Source organism: Martes martes (genome assembly GCF_963455335.1).
Source record: "Martes martes genome assembly, chromosome: 1".
In the NCBI taxonomy this organism is placed as follows: Eukaryota; Metazoa; Chordata; class Mammalia; order Carnivora; family Mustelidae; genus Martes; species Martes martes.
Genome location: NC_137888.1, coordinates 116,695,807 through 116,716,248, shown reverse-complemented (window position 1 = coordinate 116,716,248; position 20,442 = coordinate 116,695,807). Strand labels below are relative to the sequence as shown.

The 20,442-nt window shown below is 58.5% G+C and overlaps 1 protein-coding gene across 6 annotated transcripts in view; it reads right to left on the bottom strand.

The window, feature by feature from the left end:
• Window positions 1-3,484: 3,484 nt before the first annotated feature.
• Window positions 3,485-20,442, bottom strand: part of TNK2 (tyrosine kinase non receptor 2) — a gene marked incomplete at its 3' end in the record, with an annotated part of 46,620 nt that continues 29,662 nt past the window's right edge. For 2 of the 6 annotated variants that reach the window (XM_080801274.1, XM_080801273.1), the window contains 13 exons: window positions 18,674-18,895; window positions 17,514-17,666; window positions 16,755-17,032; window positions 15,178-15,304; window positions 14,639-14,785; window positions 14,460-14,554; window positions 9,422-9,616; window positions 7,959-8,050; window positions 7,267-7,389; window positions 5,261-6,615; window positions 5,052-5,147; window positions 4,741-4,868; window positions 3,485-4,308 (listed from right to left, as the gene is read on the bottom strand). In XM_080801274.1, the coding sequence (XP_080657400.1) occupies window positions 4,302-4,308; window positions 4,741-4,868; window positions 5,052-5,147; window positions 5,261-6,615; window positions 7,267-7,389; window positions 7,959-8,050; window positions 9,422-9,616; window positions 14,460-14,554; window positions 14,639-14,785; window positions 15,178-15,304; window positions 16,755-17,032; window positions 17,514-17,666; window positions 18,674-18,895 (3,018 nt within the window). Of the gene's footprint in view, window positions 4,309-4,736; window positions 4,869-5,051; window positions 5,148-5,260; window positions 6,616-7,266; window positions 7,390-7,958; window positions 8,051-9,421; window positions 9,617-14,459; window positions 14,555-14,638; window positions 14,786-15,177; window positions 15,305-16,754; window positions 17,033-17,513; window positions 17,667-18,673; window positions 18,896-20,442 lie in introns of those variants that run through there. The other 4 variants (XM_080801278.1, XM_080801275.1, XM_080801276.1 and 1 more) reach the window with 4 other exon arrangements.

Below are 20,442 nucleotides of genomic sequence, written 5' to 3'. Positions count from 1 at the left end.
TAGATCCTAGCTGTCCCCCATTTGGCTCCAGATGGTGGGCAAACCGGTTCCCTCCCCTCCCAGGTTCTCTGGGATGAGTCCTTTAAGCACCAATGGGCCTGGGCCAGCAGCTTTTGGATTTAATGGATTTATTGGGCAATGACTTTACACAATCTTGTCTCTCTACAATCTGAAATTAAGCCAGACTGCAATGTCTTATTTGGCCAATAGGTGGTGCTATGCAACACAAAAGCACTAGTGCCCAGCGGTTCTGAAGACAGATTTCAGGGATCCTTGTAATAATTGCTGGAGAGGGCAGGCTGACATAGCATAGCTACCTAAGGGCATGCAGACAAACTTACCACCTGCCACTATCCCTACCATCATCACACAGGAATATCCATTTCAATATAAGTGTAGGAAGACAGAAATCTCAGGATAAAGGCAGTTCTTGAACGTGAATACATTTTAAGAAAAACTCCGTTGTATGATTCTTATTCTTGTCATTTCAACTCAGACCAATGAAAACTTGACCCTAGACCAGTGCAACCCTAGACCAGCACTGGTGCTGAACTGGCCTTTGCTCTAGCCAAGGATTCCAGGAGTTGAAGGTCCCTCTATTCCCTGACGTCAAATTTCCATAAAAATCAATTTGCTTCAAATTAAGAACACCTTTATGTTCCCAGTGTGCAGTGAGACATATCTACTAGATCTTTCCTCCACTCATGGTTAAAGTGGAGCAGTGAGCCACTTTTAAGCAGAGCTATCTCTTAAAGACACAGGTTGGGGATGCCCAGGTGGCTCAGTAGTTAAGCGTCTGCCTTCAGCTCAGGTCATGATCCCAGGTTCCGGGGATCAAGTCCCGCATCAGGCTCCTTGCTCAGTGGGGAGCCTGCTTCTCCCTCTGCCTGCTGCTTCCCCTGCTTGTATGCTGACAAATAAATATTAAAAACAAAAACAAAACAGCACACAGGTTGATCACACCGTTCCTCTGCTTATTCTCCTCTGCTGTCAAAAGACCTCAGGATATCACACCAGCAGCTTCATGATCTAGGCCTGCCTCACTCACCAGGATCAGAATCAGACAAGAGCCACCTCCAGTTCATCCCAAAAACACAACAGAAGGATGACTTCCAGACTTACCGAACTTCAGCACTTAAACCCAGTCTGTTCCCTCCAGCTGCAATGTTGACATACCCCTCACCTTCCCGATATCTGCCTAGTCTCTCAAAGCAAGTCAGCACAATGCCACCTCCTCCAGGAAGCCACCTCCTCTGCTCCCAAGGCGCCTGGCACATAATGATCTGAGAGTACTTGTCACCTGGTTAGAATGGTGGCATCCCCTGGGCACTGTCTGTTCAGCTTGTGTTCCCTCCTCAGGATTTGACTCAGTAAGGTACCCAGTGAATCCTTGCCAATTCATTGATTTTCCTTGTTGGCAAACAAGCCTGGGTCAACTTTTTCAAAAGCCTCCCTTAAGATCTTTTCAGTAAACCCAGGAGATGCTGGCAAGAGCTGGCAGGCTGGTTGGAGTGAGAGAAACAGCAGGAAGCCCTGGGACTTAGGGAACTGGGGATCTGGCAAAAGTACATTCAGTTTCCTGATAACACTGAGTAGCCCCCGATTCTTTGGAGTCACCCTTGCAAAATATCTTTCTGAAATGTACTAGCTCTGCCGTTGCTTACCAAGAAACAGCATTTCAAAAAATGAAGTTGAAAATGTCTATGAATGACAAAAAGGAATGACTCTGTAGCAAAAGAACAAATTATTTTTAAAAAATAAAATGAAATTAAGGGAAATGGGAAGAGAAGACAAGTGTGTGTACACCAGAGTTGTGGTCAGTGAGTAATGAGAAACGGCAGGAACATGAAGAAATAAAACGTACAATGATTACAGTTTACTGGGTACTTGTCATGGCCCACGCACTAAGCGAAATACTTGATCTGTGCAACCTCATTTAATCCACACAACCATTCTAAAAAGCAGGGATGACTGTCCCCAGGTTTATAGGCTTGGAAGGGTTAAGTAACTTTTCCAAGATCAGACACAACTGGAATGGAATCTAGATCTAACAGCAAAGCCCCAAATTAACTTACTATTAACTTCTTCTCTTTGGTGGTATATTGTGACCAAATATTTTTAGGGGTGCCTGGGTGGCTTATTCAGTCGAGCATCTGACCTGGGCTCAGCTCATGATCCCAGGGTCCTGGGAGTGCCCCCATCAGGCTCCCACTCAGCGGGGAGTCTACTTCTCCCTCTCCCTCTACCAACTTGTGCTCACACACTCACACGTTCTCTAATAAAATCTTTAAAAATAAGCATTTTTTAAATCGCAGTTAAATATAATTGAATTCTTGATTTAGCACACAGGGTACGCTGAACACATCTCGATCTGAAGGCTCCAGACCTCCCAGGCCTGAGGGCCCACCGCACAGGCCAACCGGGAGCAGCAGATTCACAGACAGCCCCCAAGACCATCCTAAGTGATCTTTGTGTTTTTAACAAATCTAAACCATCAGCTTCCTCTCCATGATTTAGCTCTCCTCCTGCTCAGAGGCATGGTTAAGCCCAAAGGGCTAATTCCCTTGATCCAGTCATTTTCTAAGAACCACTAACAGACTAATCATTTACCTTTTAAATGGGTCAAGGGTATTAATAGGTGGCTCACAGAAAAGGAAATACAAATGGCCCAAATAATTTTTTGTGTGTATGCCCTCATTAGAGAAATGCAAATTAAAGCTAGGGAGACCTATCTCTCCAGCAAAAATCGGAAAGCTCAGTAACGCATGGAAATCTCTCCTGCGCTGGTGGTGGTGGCTGCCGGAACCACCTCCCCCATGGACAGCCATTCAGCAAGACTCATCATGAAAGCACATACTCTGACCGTGGAGCTCTGCTCCTGGGATCGCATCTTTCAGACTGAAAATTGGTCCGCATGCGCCGTTTTACTGCAGCAATGGTTGTGAGGCCTTGTTAAATAGACCATGGTACAGCCATGGAACCCCAAACAAGAAGAGGGATGCTCGTTCAGTATGGCTATGAACTCCTCAAAATACCATAAGCCGAAAAGACTCTGATGCTGAAAGGCAGCCTCTGGCGGGGGTGAGGGGGCAGCTGGGGTGGGAGATTTCACTAGAGACTCCTCGATACCTTCTGAACTTTAAACCACATGAAATACTCAGAAAAATGAAATTAAAACACCTATTGAAGCTTTCCTTGTTACAGAAGTTTCTGGCTTTGCACGAGCTCTCCCCTGCAGTATACCCCACCTTCTGGGAACTCTAGAGCAAGAACAGAGGGACTGTGAGTCCGTGTCTGCATCAGGGAGGCTCTGCCGCTCTGCCAGCCCTGAAGGGGAGGGAGCCTGAAGGGTCACCCTGGCCACACTTCCTCCCTCTGTCCACAGGTGGCACCACAGGGCCTGCTGCCTGGACAGATGGTGGCCTGGGAAGCCTTGGGGGCTTGGGCTGCTGACCAAGAGGCAAAGAAACAGGCAGGCACAAGTAAGTTAACATAAAATAGAAACTAGCTTTATTTATCTGGAAGAAGCAGGGATCCATAGCTGGGGCAGCAACTCTGGCGGCAGAGGCTGGCAGGAAAACACGGAACAGCATAGGGGAGGAGCTGGGTCAGAGAGGAAGCTCTGGTGTCCCTCCAGGCAGCTGCCCCCTTGGTCTCCTTCCAACCCTGGGGCCTTGGGCCCTGGTCCCTGCCAGAGAACAATCTGGCACCCCTGCTCTGCTTCCTGAGCCACTTAGGGCTATTTCCAGGCACAAGATCCTAAGACCAGCCAAGCCCCATAACGTATCCATGGCGAGACCACAAGTCACATTCTCTCCGACACCCCAACAGCCCACCAGGGGATCCCTGGAGAAGGACCCTGCCCTGGGGAGGGCCTGTGGGTTCTGGTCCCCCTTTCTGTGTGGACAACACATCCTCCTTGCACGGGTCCAGCCTGGCTTCCCGGCCAGAAGAGCCTGGGGACACGCTCCGGCCACAGGCCCCACACCCGGGGTTGGAGCCAGAGGCAGGCTGGCTGCAGGGCATGCTGGGGCCGCCATCAGGCCTGCCTTCACAGGGCTTCTTCCTGCCCCTTGGCTGAGGGCACCAAGGGCTGATCCAAAGTTGCAGGGACAGCACTGGGTGAGGGAGGGACGGCAAGGTGGGACTCCCAGTCTCCCGCAGACTTGGCCTTGCCCTGCCGCTAGGAGCAGCGAGTGGCAGCAGGTCCTCCAGGCCCGGGCAGGGTCTCTCCCCACCCTTGTCAGATGGACAGGCTCAAGTGATTCCTTCAGGGCAGACCCTCTGGCTCTCCCAACATCTCAGCGCCTGAAGGGTGGGAAACAACCAGAAAGGGCCTCTATCAACAGAGGGGTGGATGCAACAGAGCAGGGAACGTCCAGCGTGGGTGGGCATGAGAGGGCCTCTTGGTGCTAGGCTCATCAGTTGAAAAGTCAGCAGCAATTTTGGAATTTATCATCCTGGGATGCCTTTTATCTTTAATAATGATGATAATAATAAAGAGAACAGCAGTACTGTTTATTAGCCGATCAGAGGGTGACAGGCACAGTAAACAAGCCCCACAAGCAGAGAGACTCCAGTTCCCTCTTTTACTCTAGTTCATTTGAACCATGGGACTAAGAAGTCTACAGGCACTCGGGAGAAACGGCTGTCCCCCAGAGCTGTCCCTGTCCTGGCTCGGGGCTGTCCCCTGGAGCGGTGCCTGCCGGGACACGGCTCCTCAGGCCGGGGCTCACTCACTTGTGGTGGGCAGGGCCGCAGGAGCCCAGAAGGCGGCAGCCGGCCTGCTCCAGGCTCCAGTCGCACATCTCCAGCACTTTGTGGCACTCGCTCCGCGGCCGCAGACCCAACCCAAAGAGCTGCTCCACCTGAGGGAGCAGAGGGTGCCATGGGACACACCGGGGCTGAAGGGCGGCAGGCAGCTGGGGCGGCCAGGGTGGGGGCAGAGGAGAGCCAGAGGCAGGCTGGTGGGGAGGGGCAGGGGGAGGCGAGAGCAGCAGAACCAGTCCTCAGGGTCCCTGAAAGCCAGAGTGGGCGGGAGGTGGCGGTACCTTCAGATACTGGGCAGCCCGCTGCACGCTCCAGCTGTGGCTCTGCAGGGCCGCCTGGCACTCCTCTGTGGTCACCCCATGCACCATGGCCTGCAGCTGGGCACACCCACCCATCTACCTGTCAGCTCCGCTTGGGCCCATTCCTCTGGGGCCCTGGGGCCCCTGCCCGCCTCCTGCCCCCCGCCCCAGCACCCGGGCCCAGCACTCACCATCTGGATCTTGTCTGCCGGCCGTCCAGCCTCTGGCCCGTCCCCAGGGCAGCCCCTCTGTGGCAGCCGAGCTGTGGCCCTCAGGGCTGGTGGCCGGGCCCCTGGGTTACTGTTGTTGGTGGAGAAGTTGGCCTTGGGGTCTGGGGCGGCCTGGGGCATTGGTCGAACAGTGGCCGTGGGGGCAGCAGGGGCTGGGGTGCTGGGCGGGGGCAGCAGCAGGGGCACAGGCAGAGGGGCCGGCTCTTCAGGGCTCTGGGCCTCCCGCAGGAAGCGTTGATAGCGTTCTAGGTAGGGTGGGCGCTCCGGCAGCAGGTAGTAGTGGGTGCTGCTGACCTTCTTGCCATCGCGGACAATGGGGAGAATGCAGGGACCCGCCCGTGGGCCAGGCGCCTGGATCACTTGGGGCGTGGCATACTTGGGGTCAGAGGCGAAGCTCTGGGTGGTGGGCATGGTCTTCCCTGGTGAGCTGGAGAGCCGGGCTGGCAGCGGGGAGCTTCCAGGTGGTACCAGGGGGCTAGGGGTCCTCGAGCCTTGAGGGGACAGGGGTTCCCGGGGAGGCACCCGGGGAGGGGAGGCAGGTCCGGGCCACCGCCCTAGCTCCTCCTCGCCCGAGGGGGCCGGAGACAGCTCGCCCCGTGGGCGAGTGGGCCTCGGGGGTATGGGCACGCGGGGGGGCACCTGGGGCTTGTCCTCACCCGCTGGGGCCGGGCCAGGAGAAGGGCCCAGGGAGGCTGCCGGGACCTGCAGCTGCCGCATGCACTCCTGCTGCAGCGCCTGGAAGATCTGTGCGGTCTGGGCTGAGCTGGGTGGCTTGACCCCCGCCTGGGGCGGGAGGAACAGATTGTCCTCCAGGGGAGGGAGGAGCGGTGCCTGCTCAGGCACAAAGGCATAGTTGGTCTCCCCCTGGCTGGGCCCCGCACAGACCCCTGTACCCACAAGGGTGCTGTTGATGGAGCAGACCTCAAAGTCATCCTCATCCTGGGCCACATCGTCATAGGCGGGAGGCGGGGGCAGCGGGCGCGCATCCCAGTCCACCACGGGTGTGGGGTGCAGCGGCCGGGGCAGGGCCCGCGTGGGGCTCTGCGGCGGGGTCTTGTCCAACAAGGAGCAGGCGTCCATGGCCAGCTGCGCCAGCGAGGGTGCGCAGGGCCGCGGGGCAGGCACGACAGGCTCCTCGCCAAAGTCAATGAGCGTGACCTCACCCCCGCTGCCTCGAGCCGCCTTGGTGCCCGGCACCCGAGCCGAGGGCTTTGCGAGCCACAGCCCACGGGTCAGGGCTGGTTTCCGAAGGCCCAGCCTCTTGAAGTCGCTGGACAGGGGGTCCTGGTCCTCACTCACAGGGTCGTAGGTTGGCTCTAGGATAGAAAGGGAGACCCCGCCAGGAAGGCAGTGTCAGGCAGGGGGTCAGGGGAATAAAGGCAAGTATCTTCCGCAACTCCCCACTCCCACTGCCCCCAGAGGTTAGCCCTCCGCTGCCAAAATTCTCAGTGCATACCAATCCTATTCAAACAGGAGCACAGAAACTGCTCTGGACACTGCCAGCTCTCTGGGGGGCTGATGCGCCCCTGCCTCCATCTCGACTAGAGCAAGCAACACCCCGCAGCAGCATGACACCCCAACACACAAGACCCCCAAATACCCCAGGCTCCTGGGCCCCGTCAGTCCCCGCTTACCCCCACCCCGTTTCGGCACGCCATTAGTGCGGGCTGGAGGCTACGGGCAATTGCCCACCACCCAGGGCAGCTGGCACTGTCCTTGGAGAGCACGGAGCTCCTGACCAAACACCGCAAAAGCCCAGACACAGCAGCCTCTGCAGGTCCCAAAGGGAGTGGGGCAGGGCCAGCTGATGGGGGACAGGTGGGCACCAGGACCACACACCTGCTCCAGAAGCCCAGGCTTTTAGGGGTCGGGGGAGAGGCAGGCATGCTGGGCCAGGTCAGCGGCAAAAGCTCACAGCACACACCCCACACCCCCTCCCACCCAACCAGCCCACTGGGGCTCTGTACCTTCCAGAAGGAGAGGAGGAATGAGAGGAGAGAGGGGACGGGGGCAGGGGCCAAGGCACCGAGAGCAGCCCCACTTACTCTGAGCGAAGATGGCAGGCTGAGGTGGGCGAGGCGGAGGCTGCCCTGCAAGAAAGGCCGTGCGGAGAGCAGAGGGGCGGAGCGGGACAGACGGAGGGCGGGGAGGGAAGAGGGCCAGACGGGAGGGCAGAGTGTGGACAGAGACAGAGAGAGGGCAGTGAGTAGGGGCGCATGAACGTACAAACCCAACAGCAATGGGAAGCAGTGGGGCGGCAGGATGGGGGGGACCGTGTTCCGGAACGACAGGCACAGGATCCGGGAGATGGATGAGGCTCCTGGCCAGCGTGAAGCCCGTGGGGTGGTTTTGGCTCGGGAAAGGACAGCAGGATTAGGGGGAGTGAGGAAAGCCAGGATCTGAGCACGGCGGGGAGGAGGGTGGAGGGAAGCTGAGGTGGGCAGACCAGCACAGGACTGGCCTCGGGTGCCCACCTCGGCGGATACAGCTGCCTCTCATCTTCCACCCCACGGCCAGCCGGAGCCAGGGCTCAGCTGTCCCCCAGCAGCCCTGACCCAACTGTCCCAGAGCCAGAGCAGCCGGCTCAGTGTGCCCGGAGAGGACAGTACCTCTTCCTGGGCAGCTGACGAACTTGGGGGGGGTGGGGCTGGGTTCTTACTTTTCACCCTTCCTAGATGTTGGGTGGGCCGGGAGGTGCTCAGTTCCACACTCAGCAGGTCAGGAGGGTCCATGGGGTTTCCCAGGTATAGTCTGTGGGGAGACAACCGAGTCAGAGGGGAGAAGCAGGGGGAAGGCTGTGCAGCGGCAACCGTGGGGAAACCTCAGGTGCGGACTAAGACCCTGGGCATGTGCTGGGAACCATCCCGTCCAAGCCCTGCACAGAGCTGGGCCGGGAGCACAGGACTTCCAACTCCCCGCAGTTCCCCGCAAACTGTACCCCAGGGACAGGGGTCACAGAGAGATGGCAGGGCAAAAGTCTTGAGTGCAGGCTGAAAGGCTTGGGCTGAGGGAGCTCCAAGAATACCCCCCAGGAGCAGAACTCCTGTCCACAATGGCCAGGGCACCCCACCCACATTTGGCAGCCACCTGCCGGCCCTCTCGGGAGCACCCAGCCACACGACCCTGGCAGGGTGGGCAGGAGGCACACTCTTGCCCCACGGCCAGGTGGAGGAGGGGCCGGGCTGTCTGGCCCGCTCCCGATTCACCCTCTCCAGCCCCTTGCTGATTGTCAGGCCCTGGGACTTAGTCACTGGGCTGATTAAAGCCCAGAGGAATGGGGCTGGGCCGGCCACAGCACGCCATGAGCAGGGCAGAGGGCACCGGGCCTCCTTTCGGAGGGCGTCTCCACACCTCGCCCCAATTCCCTCAGGCCCGCGCCTGGCTCCTGGGAGGTGAGCGACACCAGCTGCTCTGCAGGGCTTCGCTTCTGGTGTGTGAGGGCAAGGGAGGAAGGCATGCTTCATGGGCCTCTCAGGGCAGAGCTAAACGTCAGGAGAAGTCAGAGGAGAAAGGGATGACTGGAAGCCCCCTGGGGCCAGTGGAGAGAGGAGCTGCCAGGTGGCTCCCTGGGGCAGGGCACTCAGGAAATGACTAATTCTTCTCCCTGTCCTCCCCAGATGCCCCCCAGTGACCTCATCCTTTTGCTTAAAGGAGACTGAAACCCCCCACAACCAGGTACAGAGTGGGCAGGCAGGTGGGGGTGCTGCCTAACCTTCCATCTGGCGTCTCCCCACAGGGAGCTCTTTCTCTGCGCCCCCGAGTCTGGAAACACGAGCTCACTTGATCGCTGGGCCCACAGGCTCAGTCTCCAGGACTCTAGCAGCCCAAGAAGGGAAGCTTCTACACAAACACTAGGGAGTATGACAGCTTCCCTGCTGAGCTCCTTCCCAAGGCTGTTCCCAGTCCCTTTTCCTAAGGTCAGAGCACCAGGGGTGGGGGATTCCACGAAACAGAAGTGTGTCTCCAGCCCCCCAAGCTCCTAACCCCGGTTCTGCCAGCAGGGAACAGCTTCTGGGCAGTAAGAGACTCTTTGCCCCACAGCTGTGACAAGGACCTCGGAAGCCAGCGAGAGCCTATGACTCCGGAGCCACAGGTGACCCCCCCACCCCCAATTGCACTCACTCGTCAATCTTGTCGGGGAAGCCCCAGCAGTGGCGGGGGTCGCTGTCGCCATGTCCCGTGTGGATGAAGCTATTCTGCAGGGGTTGACTGATGTCCTGGGCTGACAGGCCAGCCACGGAGGTCACCACGTTGCGCGGGAAGGGCCCTACACACAGCGTCCGTGTGTTCTGCCCACGCCACCAGTAATTCTCAGCCCTGCTCAACAGAGATGACATGGTGAACCCCAAGGCATGTGGGGGTGGGGGCAGGGAGCAGGACACTTTCCATACCAAGCTCTCTAGCCATGCTATCTGACCAGCCGGGCAGAAGGGGCCCAAGGGTTACGACCTTGAGACCAGTGGGGTCTGCCATGAGCCCCAAGACCAATCACTCCTCTGGTACAGGGCCCAGCTATTTGCACACACCTTACCCCAAGATACCTAGGTGGGTCAGACAGCTTTTCCTACAGTTTACAAATAAGGAAACAGGTTCAAACAAGTGACAGAACTTGCCTACAGTTTCCAGACAGATCATAGCAGACCCAGGATTCAAATTCAGTTGTTAGTCTGCAAGCCAGCACCCTTCCTACAAAGCTGCCTCACCTCCTTCCTCCCGGCAAGTCCTGAACCCCCACCCTCTGGCCACCGGACCTTGCTCTTCAGCCCAGTTTCCCGGCATCCTGAGCTGCAGGGTCCAAAGGACCACCATGGTCTCAGCACTCGGCTTGGAGCCGAGCCCTCCAACCACACTCTATTTCCTGCACACAGCCCCTCGGGCACCTGGAAGCACTCAAAACAATCCACGCCATCCCATTACCAGTTCTGCGTCTCCAGTGCCTTCTGCAACCTCTCGGCAGGGCTGTGGGACCCTGGCCCTTATCCCCAGCCATCTCCTGGGGAACACCACTCCTGTCTTAAATACAGGGTCTAGAAAGGGACCCAGCATCCCATTGTAGCTGGACTGTGGGACCACCAGCTCCTCACTCTGATCTCTGCTGACGCAACCTAAGCCTGGGCCTGGGGTGGGGGTCGGGCCAGGAGGGGGCCCTCCTGGACACTTCGAATGGCAGGCTGCAGCTCCCTTATCTGCCGCTGGGCTCATTACACCCGGGGACATGGGCAGAATCCAAGCTAAGGCAGAGGGAAGGACAGCCTCATGCTGCTGTGGGAGCATGTGTGCATACCCAGTCAACCCCCACCTGCAAGGCCGGGAGCGTAAAGGTCTCCTCCAAACTGGGGCTAGATTGCAAGGGCCGAGGGGAGATGGAGGCTGAGCTCCTGGAGCCTCCTCTGGAAGGTAACGTGGCCCCCTAGGAGCAGCATGACCTCAAACCGCCAGCTCTAGAGGTCACAGGTCGAGCCCCACGAGTCCGGCAGTTCTCGGGAAGCCAAGAGGTGGGGCAGGGGAGGGCTGGGAAGCCAGCCTCCTTCTAAATAGGACTGCAGACGAGCCTACCACCAGACACAGCAACCCTGTGATTACACCCTGCCCTGGGGTGGGAAGGGCAGGAGAGGAAGGAAGAAGAGAGGACAACACCCAGGAAGGGACAAAGGGACAAAGCCATAGAAATACAGCAGGGCTCTTCCAAGGAGAGAAACACCCCCCCACCCAGCACCGCAGCTCCCACCGGCAGGCTGAGGTTGACATCCGCCCATGAAGCAGAGTGAAGAGGTATGCCTGCCACTGGGGGACTCTGCTGCTGGTCTCCCCTCCCCTCTGTGCCCACTGGAGCCCTGGGTTCTGCAGGCCTCTCCACAGACTTCTCAGACGCCCAACCAGGCTGGACAATGGACTCTGCTCTCCACGCCTCTTCAGAGGTGCACATTAACCTGGGTGAGAGAGGCGGCTGAGGCAGAGACAGTCCCGTAGAGAACCGAATCACGTCCAAGGCCAGGTCCGGCCTGTGACCATGCCCTCCCTGTGGACCCTGAGCAAGGTCAGACTGCCAGGAGGTCCCTCCCTCCACCCCCTGCCTCTTGCCAGCACAGCTGAAGTCCTGACACAGGGGTTCCTCTGGACCCACTTAGGAGAGTGACAGATGCCAGCCCCCTCCCCTTATTGCAGGTATGGCCGAGCAAGAGCGCTGGGCCTGCTGGGAGTCCTGACATCAGTGACATCAGTTCCCACACTCTGCTCCCCGGGGAGGGGAGTTGGGGGTGCAGAACACGCTTAGGAAAAACAGACACTCTGGGAATCACATCCCAAGCACACTCAACAGCGGCACCCTCCCGACAAGACGTAACTCTTTTTGAGATGGCCGACGCTCTCCTGCGCTGCCCACCAACCCCCTCCGAGGTTTGGTGGGACCCAGGCGCCAGCGGCTCACACAGGGAGACCACCTGTCCCAACCGGCCTGAACTGGCCACACCCATGCTCCCCCGCCCCCCCGCTGCCCCCCGCCATCCATAAATGGGCCAGAGTCTCCACAGCAATGGGAGGGTCAGGCCCACCGTGGGCAGACACTGCAGTGCAGATAGAAGTCCCCGGGGAAAGAGACCAGGGCCCAGCACCTCCGGCACAAACAAACGTTCTGTCTCCTGCTGCCTGTCAGCGTCCGGGGACAGGCAAGAAGTTGAGTGGCACCTGGGAAACCTAGGTCTGAACTGAGAACTGCCTAAGGCTGCCCCTGCTTCTACTTGGGACCAGCTTCGGGAAATCTCAGCCCCCACCCAGTCCTGGCCCAAGGTAGTCCGGCCCAGAAACAGCTGATAACTGTTGCTTAAACATTCTGCTCAAAACACAGCCCCACTCACTTCTGAGTGACCCAGGCATCCCTGGTGTTGGACCACCCAGGCCCCTGGTAGCACCCCCACCCACCCCTGGAAGCAGAGGCTCCAAGGACCAGGCCAGGCCAAGGCCCTGAAGATAGATTTCCACACCTGTCTTCCTTCTCTAGTTCTATAAAAACAGAACACGGAAGTGCTATGACCATCCTAGCTTCCAAACAAGATTCCCCTGGAAAAGACCCACTCGTCATCTGTCCCTCCATCTAGACAGCACCTCCAAGTTCGACAGAGCATCTGGGTGTCCTCTCCTGCCCACTGCCTGGCACCCCGAGAAGCCCCGAGCTATGGACAAGGGGATCCCAGACTCGGCACCGCTTCCACAAGGGGAACCCACGGTTGCCAGAGAAACAGACACAGAGCTGTGAGCCAGGCTAAGAGACAGGGAAGCAGAGAACCACGAGTACAAGCCCAGACCCTCCACCCAGAGACGTGGAGACAGAGTCAGCCGAACAAACACAGAGACATCTGGGCACCGAGAAAACAAGGGGCCAGAGTGAAAGCACACAGACCCACCCCCAAAGCCTCGCCGGCTGTTGTGGCCTCCTGCCCCTCACCTCCCACCTCTTGAGCAGCTCCAGGAACCATGTGCAGGCACTGTGGTCCAAGTCGGCGCTGGCCCTGGAGGAGGAGCCCACGGAGCTCACACCGGCAGGCAGCTGCAGAGCCCGCAGCTGGGGCCAACCAAGGCCTGGGACGCAAGGGTGGGGCAGGGCACCACCACGGTGCCTCCCAAGAGGAGTGGCTCCCCCAGGGCCCCACCTGCTGCCCGCCTAGCTCTGGTGGAAACCCAGGCCACCAGCTCCTGAGACACACACTCCAGAACATAAGCAGCAATTGAGTCACCCTCTGGGGAACACTGGGCCCCCACTAACATTGGGGGATGGGAGGAAATAAAGACCCGAGGGCTATGGTGCACAAGAGGGGTCAGGTCCAAGGTCCTTGGGTTCCTCAAGGTGGGACTTAAGGCCCTGCCATGCCCCTCCAGATGGGGCATCTTCCTATTCCCAGAATGTTCTTCAGAGACCCATGCCTATAGTCCCCTGCCCTGCCCCCAGGCCCAAATCCAAAGACTATCTACCTTCCTGACCTGGGGGCCTCTCACCTCCTAGAAGCTTTCTGCTTTTGTCCACCACCACTAACTGCCCAAACCTCCAGCCCCACAACTCGCTGATATGTCATCTGTATTTCCAGATACTGGGCCCAAAGGCTAGGGGAGCCCTGGTCTGGCCACAGTGAGGGCAGGGTGTGTGTCCCCAGAAGCACCCTGGGCTCCAAGGCCCACTCCATCACTCTGACTCAACCCAGAAGCTCTCTTCCCTTACCAACCCCCATGGGGACAGGACTTAACTATGAGCTCAGACCCCCAAACTTGAGGCCCAGGGAAAGGGCTCCATGGGAAGCGACCCCTGCCCCCAACCTCCCACCCCCGGCCTGGCCATGCGTCACAGAAACTGGGAGCACAGGGGATTTCCTCTGCCTCGCTCCTCTTCCTGGTCCTCCATGCTCACCCCCTACCCCAAAGGCACCTCAAGCCTGCGCTGCCCCAACCAGTTCCTCAGCCGCCCTGGGGATCAGATAACAGAGGGTGGGGTGAGTGATGGGTAGGGCCTCCTGGGCAGAAGGGCTCCAACAGGGGCTGCAGGAAGTTGACGTGACTCAGGAGATGCCGCCTGGAGGCAGAGGCAAGCATCCCAGGTGTCTGGCTGGGGGGAGAGCTCAGGAACAGAGGGCTCTGGGATCCCATGTGGGCAGCCCAGCAGAGAGTGGAGCGGAGCCCTGGGAAGGGGCAGTGGGGCTCAGTGGGAGGACAGAGGCTGCCAGGAAGAGGGCGGGTTGCTTTGGGGATACTGACAGGCACTCAGGTGGGTAGTCAAGAGTCCCTGTCCTGGGAGGAGGCGGGAAGGGAAGAGGGAGAAGATGAGAGGAATGTTCAAGAGTTCCAGAGTCCCTAGCTGTGGCCCCGAGGCCAACTGAGCCACTTCCTACGCCTCACCGTCACAGCAGCTTGGCCCTGACCCACACAGCCAGGGCTGGAGCCGAGTGGGGAAAGGGTAAAGGAGGTGGTGCTGGTCAGGGACGTTCCCTTGGAGCGGCAGCGTCTGGTACTTAACCCCAGGCACTCGAGAGCGAAGCCAGGCCCATCCTCCCCATACTGCACAGCTCGGGCTCCCCGTACCCTATGTTGTCATGGGAACCATGGAGGCAGCAGAGCTCTCTGCCATCCCCACCCTGTACCCCTTGAGGCAGTGCAGGGGCAACCCTGCTCTCCCTACCTTCCCTCGATGACGGTGATGACATCGTTCATCTGGATGTGTAGCTTGTCTGGTTCCTCAAAGTCCTGGAGGGCCCGCATGTCTGTGGGCTGGGCCTGGGGGCCGACACAGGTCACTGCCCAGCCTGGGCCTGACCCCTGCCCAGACACCCCAGCCCCATGGCACCGGCCTCCCCTCACCTCCAGCAGGAAGTCCCGCAGGGCCACAAAGGTGGGTCTGTCTTCTGGCTTGTGGGCCCAGCACTGAACCATGACATTGTAGATATCCTGGGGGCAGTCCTCGGGCCGTGGCAGACGCTCCCCCTCCTTGTCAATCTTATGCAGAATCTGGGGGTGGGGTAGCACAGTCTGAACATGAGCGGAGCCCCCAGATCCTTGCCTCCCACCTTCCCTCCAGCCCGTGGAACCCCTGGAGCTGTGGGCTGCCAGGCCTGGACCCCAGAGGAAAGGTCTCCAGGAACCTATCCCCGGGCCTCTGACCCTCAACCCCTGGCTGGGGCCTCTGGGTAGGTGGCCATGGCAAGGGAAAAAAGGTAAGCCAGCCCCAGTCTGGCCCTCTCCTCACCATCGGGGGCCCTTCTCTCTGCTCAGCTATCTGGGAGATCATATGAGGCCACAGGGCAGGAGGGACAGGGACCCTAGTGAGTAAGAGCCAGTTCCAACAGGGAACCCAATTGACCCCCACCCGTCCTGTAGGGAGAGCATCTCCAGCCCCTCACCTGACTGCCGTTGAGACCAATCCAGGGCTCCTGGCCATAAGTGAACATCTCCCACAGTGTGACCCCAAACATCCAGGTATCACTGGCATGAGAGAAGGTGCGTGTCTTCAGGCTCTCAGGAGCACACCTGGCAGAGGCAAGGGTCACATGGAAAGCCTCTCAGAGCACGCCCACCCACATCATCCCACCGGACATTAAACACTCACTCAACATGTGGTGGGCCTGTGTGCCAGGCTCACCAGTAGGTACTGGTGACATGAGTGAAGTGATCAGGGACAGGATTTACTGACTGGGGAAGGCACAGACTTGCAGAAAATCATCTATGCTCATGTCTTTATTCCCCTGGAGCCTGGGTGGGATGAAGGGGAAGTCTGCAGTTCAGGGAAGCAGCTGGGGGGGGGGGTCAGGGGTTCCAGGAGTCAGTGAGGGGGAGGAGATGGGATAAAATCTCAGGCTGTTTTCTAATTGTGGTGGGAGGATGACAATTTCCGGATTTGGGGCAGGATCCTGGGATTTGGGTCATTTCAGCAGGAAGGTGTGGGTGGGAAATTTGGATAGGGTCTGGGGAAGAACCGAAATGGCTGGAAACAGTTACACTGGCTTCACCCAAGTATCCCACACTCCCTCTGGGACTCCCTTTTGGGTGAGACAGAGAAATGCCACACAGTGTAGGCAGCAGAAGGGCACTCCCTGGGGGGCTAAGGTGCAGGGTGACGGGCAAGCCGACCTAACAGAACCAGAGACTCTCTCCTGGGACTGGAGAGCTGGCCCTGCCACTCCAAGGGGGCGAGACCCAGGGACAGTCACTCAAGATCCCCAAGTCTCATGTTCCTCATCTGTGAAACGGGAGTGACAATAACCTGCTCGTCTCACAGTGGCTGTCATGAGGGGACTCCATCATTTACCACCCCACCTGGGATGCCTGGGTATGAAGGGGGCGCTGTTATTGACTCCAGAACAACAGGCATAGTCTGGAATATGTGGTCACCCCACATATAAAGTAGGTTATTAATTAGGGGGGCCGTGCATCCCAGGTTAGAAGGATCTTCTGGCAAGGAGAACCAGGCCTACTCCTCGCAGCCCAAAGCCAGGAGACCACAGTCCTTCGGGGGTGTCTGGAAGCAATGGACCACAATGGCCTAAGCAAGGAGAAGCTCACACAAGGGCCGGCACAGGGCCAGGTACCCTCCATGCACAGGTTAAAGTCCCTGTCAGCCCTTCAGGCCCGGCATGGTCCGGCCGTGCCTGTGGCTAGCTCTCCCTGGAACATACTTGCCGACCAGTCTGCCTGGCTAACTGTGGACATTTAGGGAGCTTCCTACAGAGTCCTCCAGGAAGCCCTTCCGAGCCCCCACAGCCCTCACCCCTGTGCATCACACTACCCAGCACACAGGCCCAGAGAATTCCTAGATGGATGAGTGGATGGACTGCACATGAGACAGGCACCCCAGGTCCAGAAAAGACAAAGGCTACTGTGGTCATTGAAGCCCTGGGGGCTCCGAGGCCGGGGCGTGCAGGGACCGGGATGGAGCAGGACAGGGTCTAGACCTGATGAGCTGGCAGCTCCTGTCCCTCACCAGGCAAAGGGCACCTTGCGATGCTCCTGCATGACATAGTGGTCGTCATTCTGGGGCAGCGCACGCATCAGCCCGAAGTCCCCAATCTTGACCAGGTCACGGGCAGCCAATAGCAGGTTCCGGGCGGCCAGGTCTCGGTGAATGAAGCGCTTGGACTCCAGGTAGCCCATGCCCTCGGCCACCTGCACAGCATAGCGGCTCAGAGTGCCCAGGAGGAAGTGGCCCTGGTGCTTGCGTAGTCGGTCCAACAGTGATCCGAGCGGCGCCAGCTCTGTCACCTGAGGCCACGGGGCAGGTGGGAGGAGTCAGTGTGGCAGAGCCCTGCCTGTCCCCCAGTGCCCCATGCTGGGCTCCCAGTCCCTCTGCTGAAGACCTGAGCCATGCTCCGTGCTCCTCCCTGGCCTGTCCTCTGGGGACCTCTAGGCCTTCTCCAGCTCCCCAAGCCTTTCCCTCCAGGTAACGTGGGAACCCGAGGCCCCAAAAGAAGCAACCGCAGAGGCTCAGATTAGAAATTCTAAAAATGAAACTCTAAGGCCAGCCCCTCTGATGAGTGCAACTCTCTGCCAATGAGCACAAACAAAGCCCAAAGATGGACACAGGCTCCAGTGGCCACAGGACCAGGCCCGGCCCCATCAGGTAGGGGACCCACGCGTCCTTCATCAGGATGGAGGGACGAAGCCCAACGCAGGCAGGGAGACAGGCAGATCTAGGGGCCCAGAGACCCTGCCTGAGCCCCTGGCCACCAGCTGCAGCACTCACCATCTTCATGGGTGGCGTGAGCACCACGCCATAGAGGCGAATGAGGTTGCGATGGTCCAGCGAGTGCATGGCGTTAACCTCCCGGATGAAGTCGTCCATGGCTTCGGGCTGGCTCAGCACGTCAGGCTTCAGGCACTTCACAGCCACACTCACCTGCCCGGGGTGGGGATGGGGCGGGGTCAGGACAGGTGCTGGGCTCCAGTGCTCTGCACCAGCCTGCTCCTCCCTCCGACTTAGTCCAAACAGCCCTGCCTCGGGTCTGCTCATCTGGGTGGGCGAGCACGTCACAGGGGCCTGTGGCCTGGCTGGGGCAGGGCCTCCCCTTCCTGGGGAAACGCCCAGGTAAAAGAGCAACTCCACAAGAAGAGATGATCAGTGTGGTGACAGAGTATTAAAATGCTGTCATAAATGGAATACTAAAAATGTTTTTGGTGTAGAAGGAAAATACTGTAAATACAATGTCAAAAGGAGCACCTGGTGGCTCAATGGGTTAAGCATCTGCCTACAGCTCAGGTCATGATCTCCAGGTCCTGGGATCAAGCCCCGCATCTGCTTTTCCCTCTCCCTCTGCCTCTCCCCCCACCCCACCACCCGCTTGTGCACGCTCTTTGTCTCTCTCTAATGAATGAAGTCTTAAATATATGTGTATATACATTTATATACACATATATTCCCAAAAAGCTACACATATGGCCAAAAACAAACCTATAGTGAGAGAAATCAGAAGAGTGCTTCCTGTGGAGGAAGAGGACACTCAGTGGAGGGGCAAGAGGGAGCCTTCTGGGGTGCTGGGACTGTTCTGTCACGATCAGGGCAGTGGTTACATAGGTCTGTGCATTCGTAAAAACTCACTAAGCTGAAATGCTAACTCTGCTTCCTGAGTGGTGGGATTACAAACAACTGTTTTTTCGTATTTTTTAAATAATTTCCGAAGTTTTATAATAAGTACATTATTTTTATAACTTAAAAAAAGAAATAGACGTGTCTAGTTAAAGCTGAGCATGGAGTCCACAGCAAGCCCCTTTCCGACCTGTGCCCAGCCCCACTCATATGCCAGTAGAGGGGATAGACCTGCCTCAGAGGCAGCATTGGGGACACTCTGCCAGAGTCTCATAGAGGCCTGTCCCTCTGCCACACCCCACTGGACCCAGAAAGCTCACCGTCTTCCCCGAGGGGGCATCCCACTCGCCCCTGCGCACCACGCCAAAGGAACCATCTCCCAGCTTCTCGAAGAGATGCAGGTCCTTCTCCCCAATGAGGCAGGTGAGGCTCTGCAGGGGCCCCTCCCCTGCTGGGCCCCCTGGTGTGGGTGAGGTCTTCCGGAAGGTGCTCTGAGAGTGATGAGGAGGGAACTCAGCCTCCAGTCGCTTTCCACTGAACACCTGTTTGAAGGCAGCCAGGGGCCAGATGGAAGCCTGAGGTCCCGGAGCAGGTCACTCAGCCCTGCCCCACAGGATCGTCAACTAGGCCCCCAGAGAGGTCCTGGCTTTGCCAAGCTGCCAGGGGGCAGCCGGGCTGGAGGCCCTCCCCTCCTCTAGACCACACCCTCAAACAGGAACCCACAGTCTCAATGTGGCCTCGGGGTATGTGCCAGAAATGGACTGACAGGCATGCGGCTTGTGACTGCTGTGGCCCCACACCCAGCTGTGGGGTCAGAGAGAGCCCAAAGCCCCTCCAGACCCATCTTCTGCACCACCTGTCCCTCCCCGTCCCCCTCCCCAGCACAGACTCCAGCCCCTAACCCGAGCAGATGGGCAGGAGCCCGAGGGGCCCTCCACAAACACCTCCCTTTCCATTTTTAGCCCTGGCCCCTTCTCTGGGTTGCCCATTTGGCGCTGTCTGTCTCCACCCTCCCTGAGGAGCTGACTGCCCTTCATCCTGCCGGGGGAGAGGATAATTTGAGCCTGAGGCTGGACCGTGAATGTGTGTGTGTGGCGGGAGGAGGGGGGGTGGGTGCAGATGAAGCAAGGCCTTGCTGGGGAAGGGCCTGGGAAGACAGCTGGGCTCCTGGAGGGGCGCCTAGAGCTGAGAGCTGAGAAAGGAAGACTGGAGGGGACTCTGCAGCTTGGGCTGTGGAGGGAAGGGGCCAAAGGTCAGGGGACAGGAGGAAGGAGGCCCTGAGTAGCAGAGTTGGCCCCATCGATCTGACTTGGCCCTCTGCACTGGGGCATCCGAAGCCTTGGCCTCAGGCCGCAGACCCTGTCCATTTGGGCCCCTGGCCCCCAAAGGTTGGCAGAGCCTTATCTGTATGGGTTAGGAGGTGTCTCCAATATGAGGGCCTCTTCTAGTTTCTGCTCTGTCCTTCCTCCCAGTAACTAAACTACCTAATATTTGCAGGCAGTGTTCAGCTAACAAGGCCCTTCACAGCCTTTATTTTAAGGGACCCTCTCCACTGCCCAATGAGATGAGCTAGACAAGTGCCGCCAGCACTCTCACTGAAGACAGGCCTCAGGTTTGGACAGGTTCACTGACCAACCCGAAAACGTCCTGTGTGGTGGGCCCACAACCCCTGAATCCAGGCGCACTGCACAGCTCTTCCCTCTTGCCTTTATCCACCCAACAAACTCATCCTTCCCTAAAACCTGGGCAAGGGACCAGGACAGTGTCCCCAGGAAAGGCCACAGAGTCCCAAGAGACAGCCCCTTGGGCAGATCACAGCCAGGAAATCTCTGCTGCCCAATCCTGGTCCAGCTGTTCTGCCCTGCCCACCCCCCACCCCAGCCCTGAGGCCAGAAGCGGGGAGGGAAGGCCCTGGCTGGTTCACTTCCTCTCGCATTGTCTTCCAGACAATGGGCAAAGTTCCACTGAGTCAGACCAGGGACTCACCACTCCAGAGACCCAAATTAGGACAAAGGGAGAAGGGGGGCAGGCAGTGGGGAAGGAAGCTGTCAGCAGGCCCAGATGACCAGAGAAACCCCCTGCCGACTAG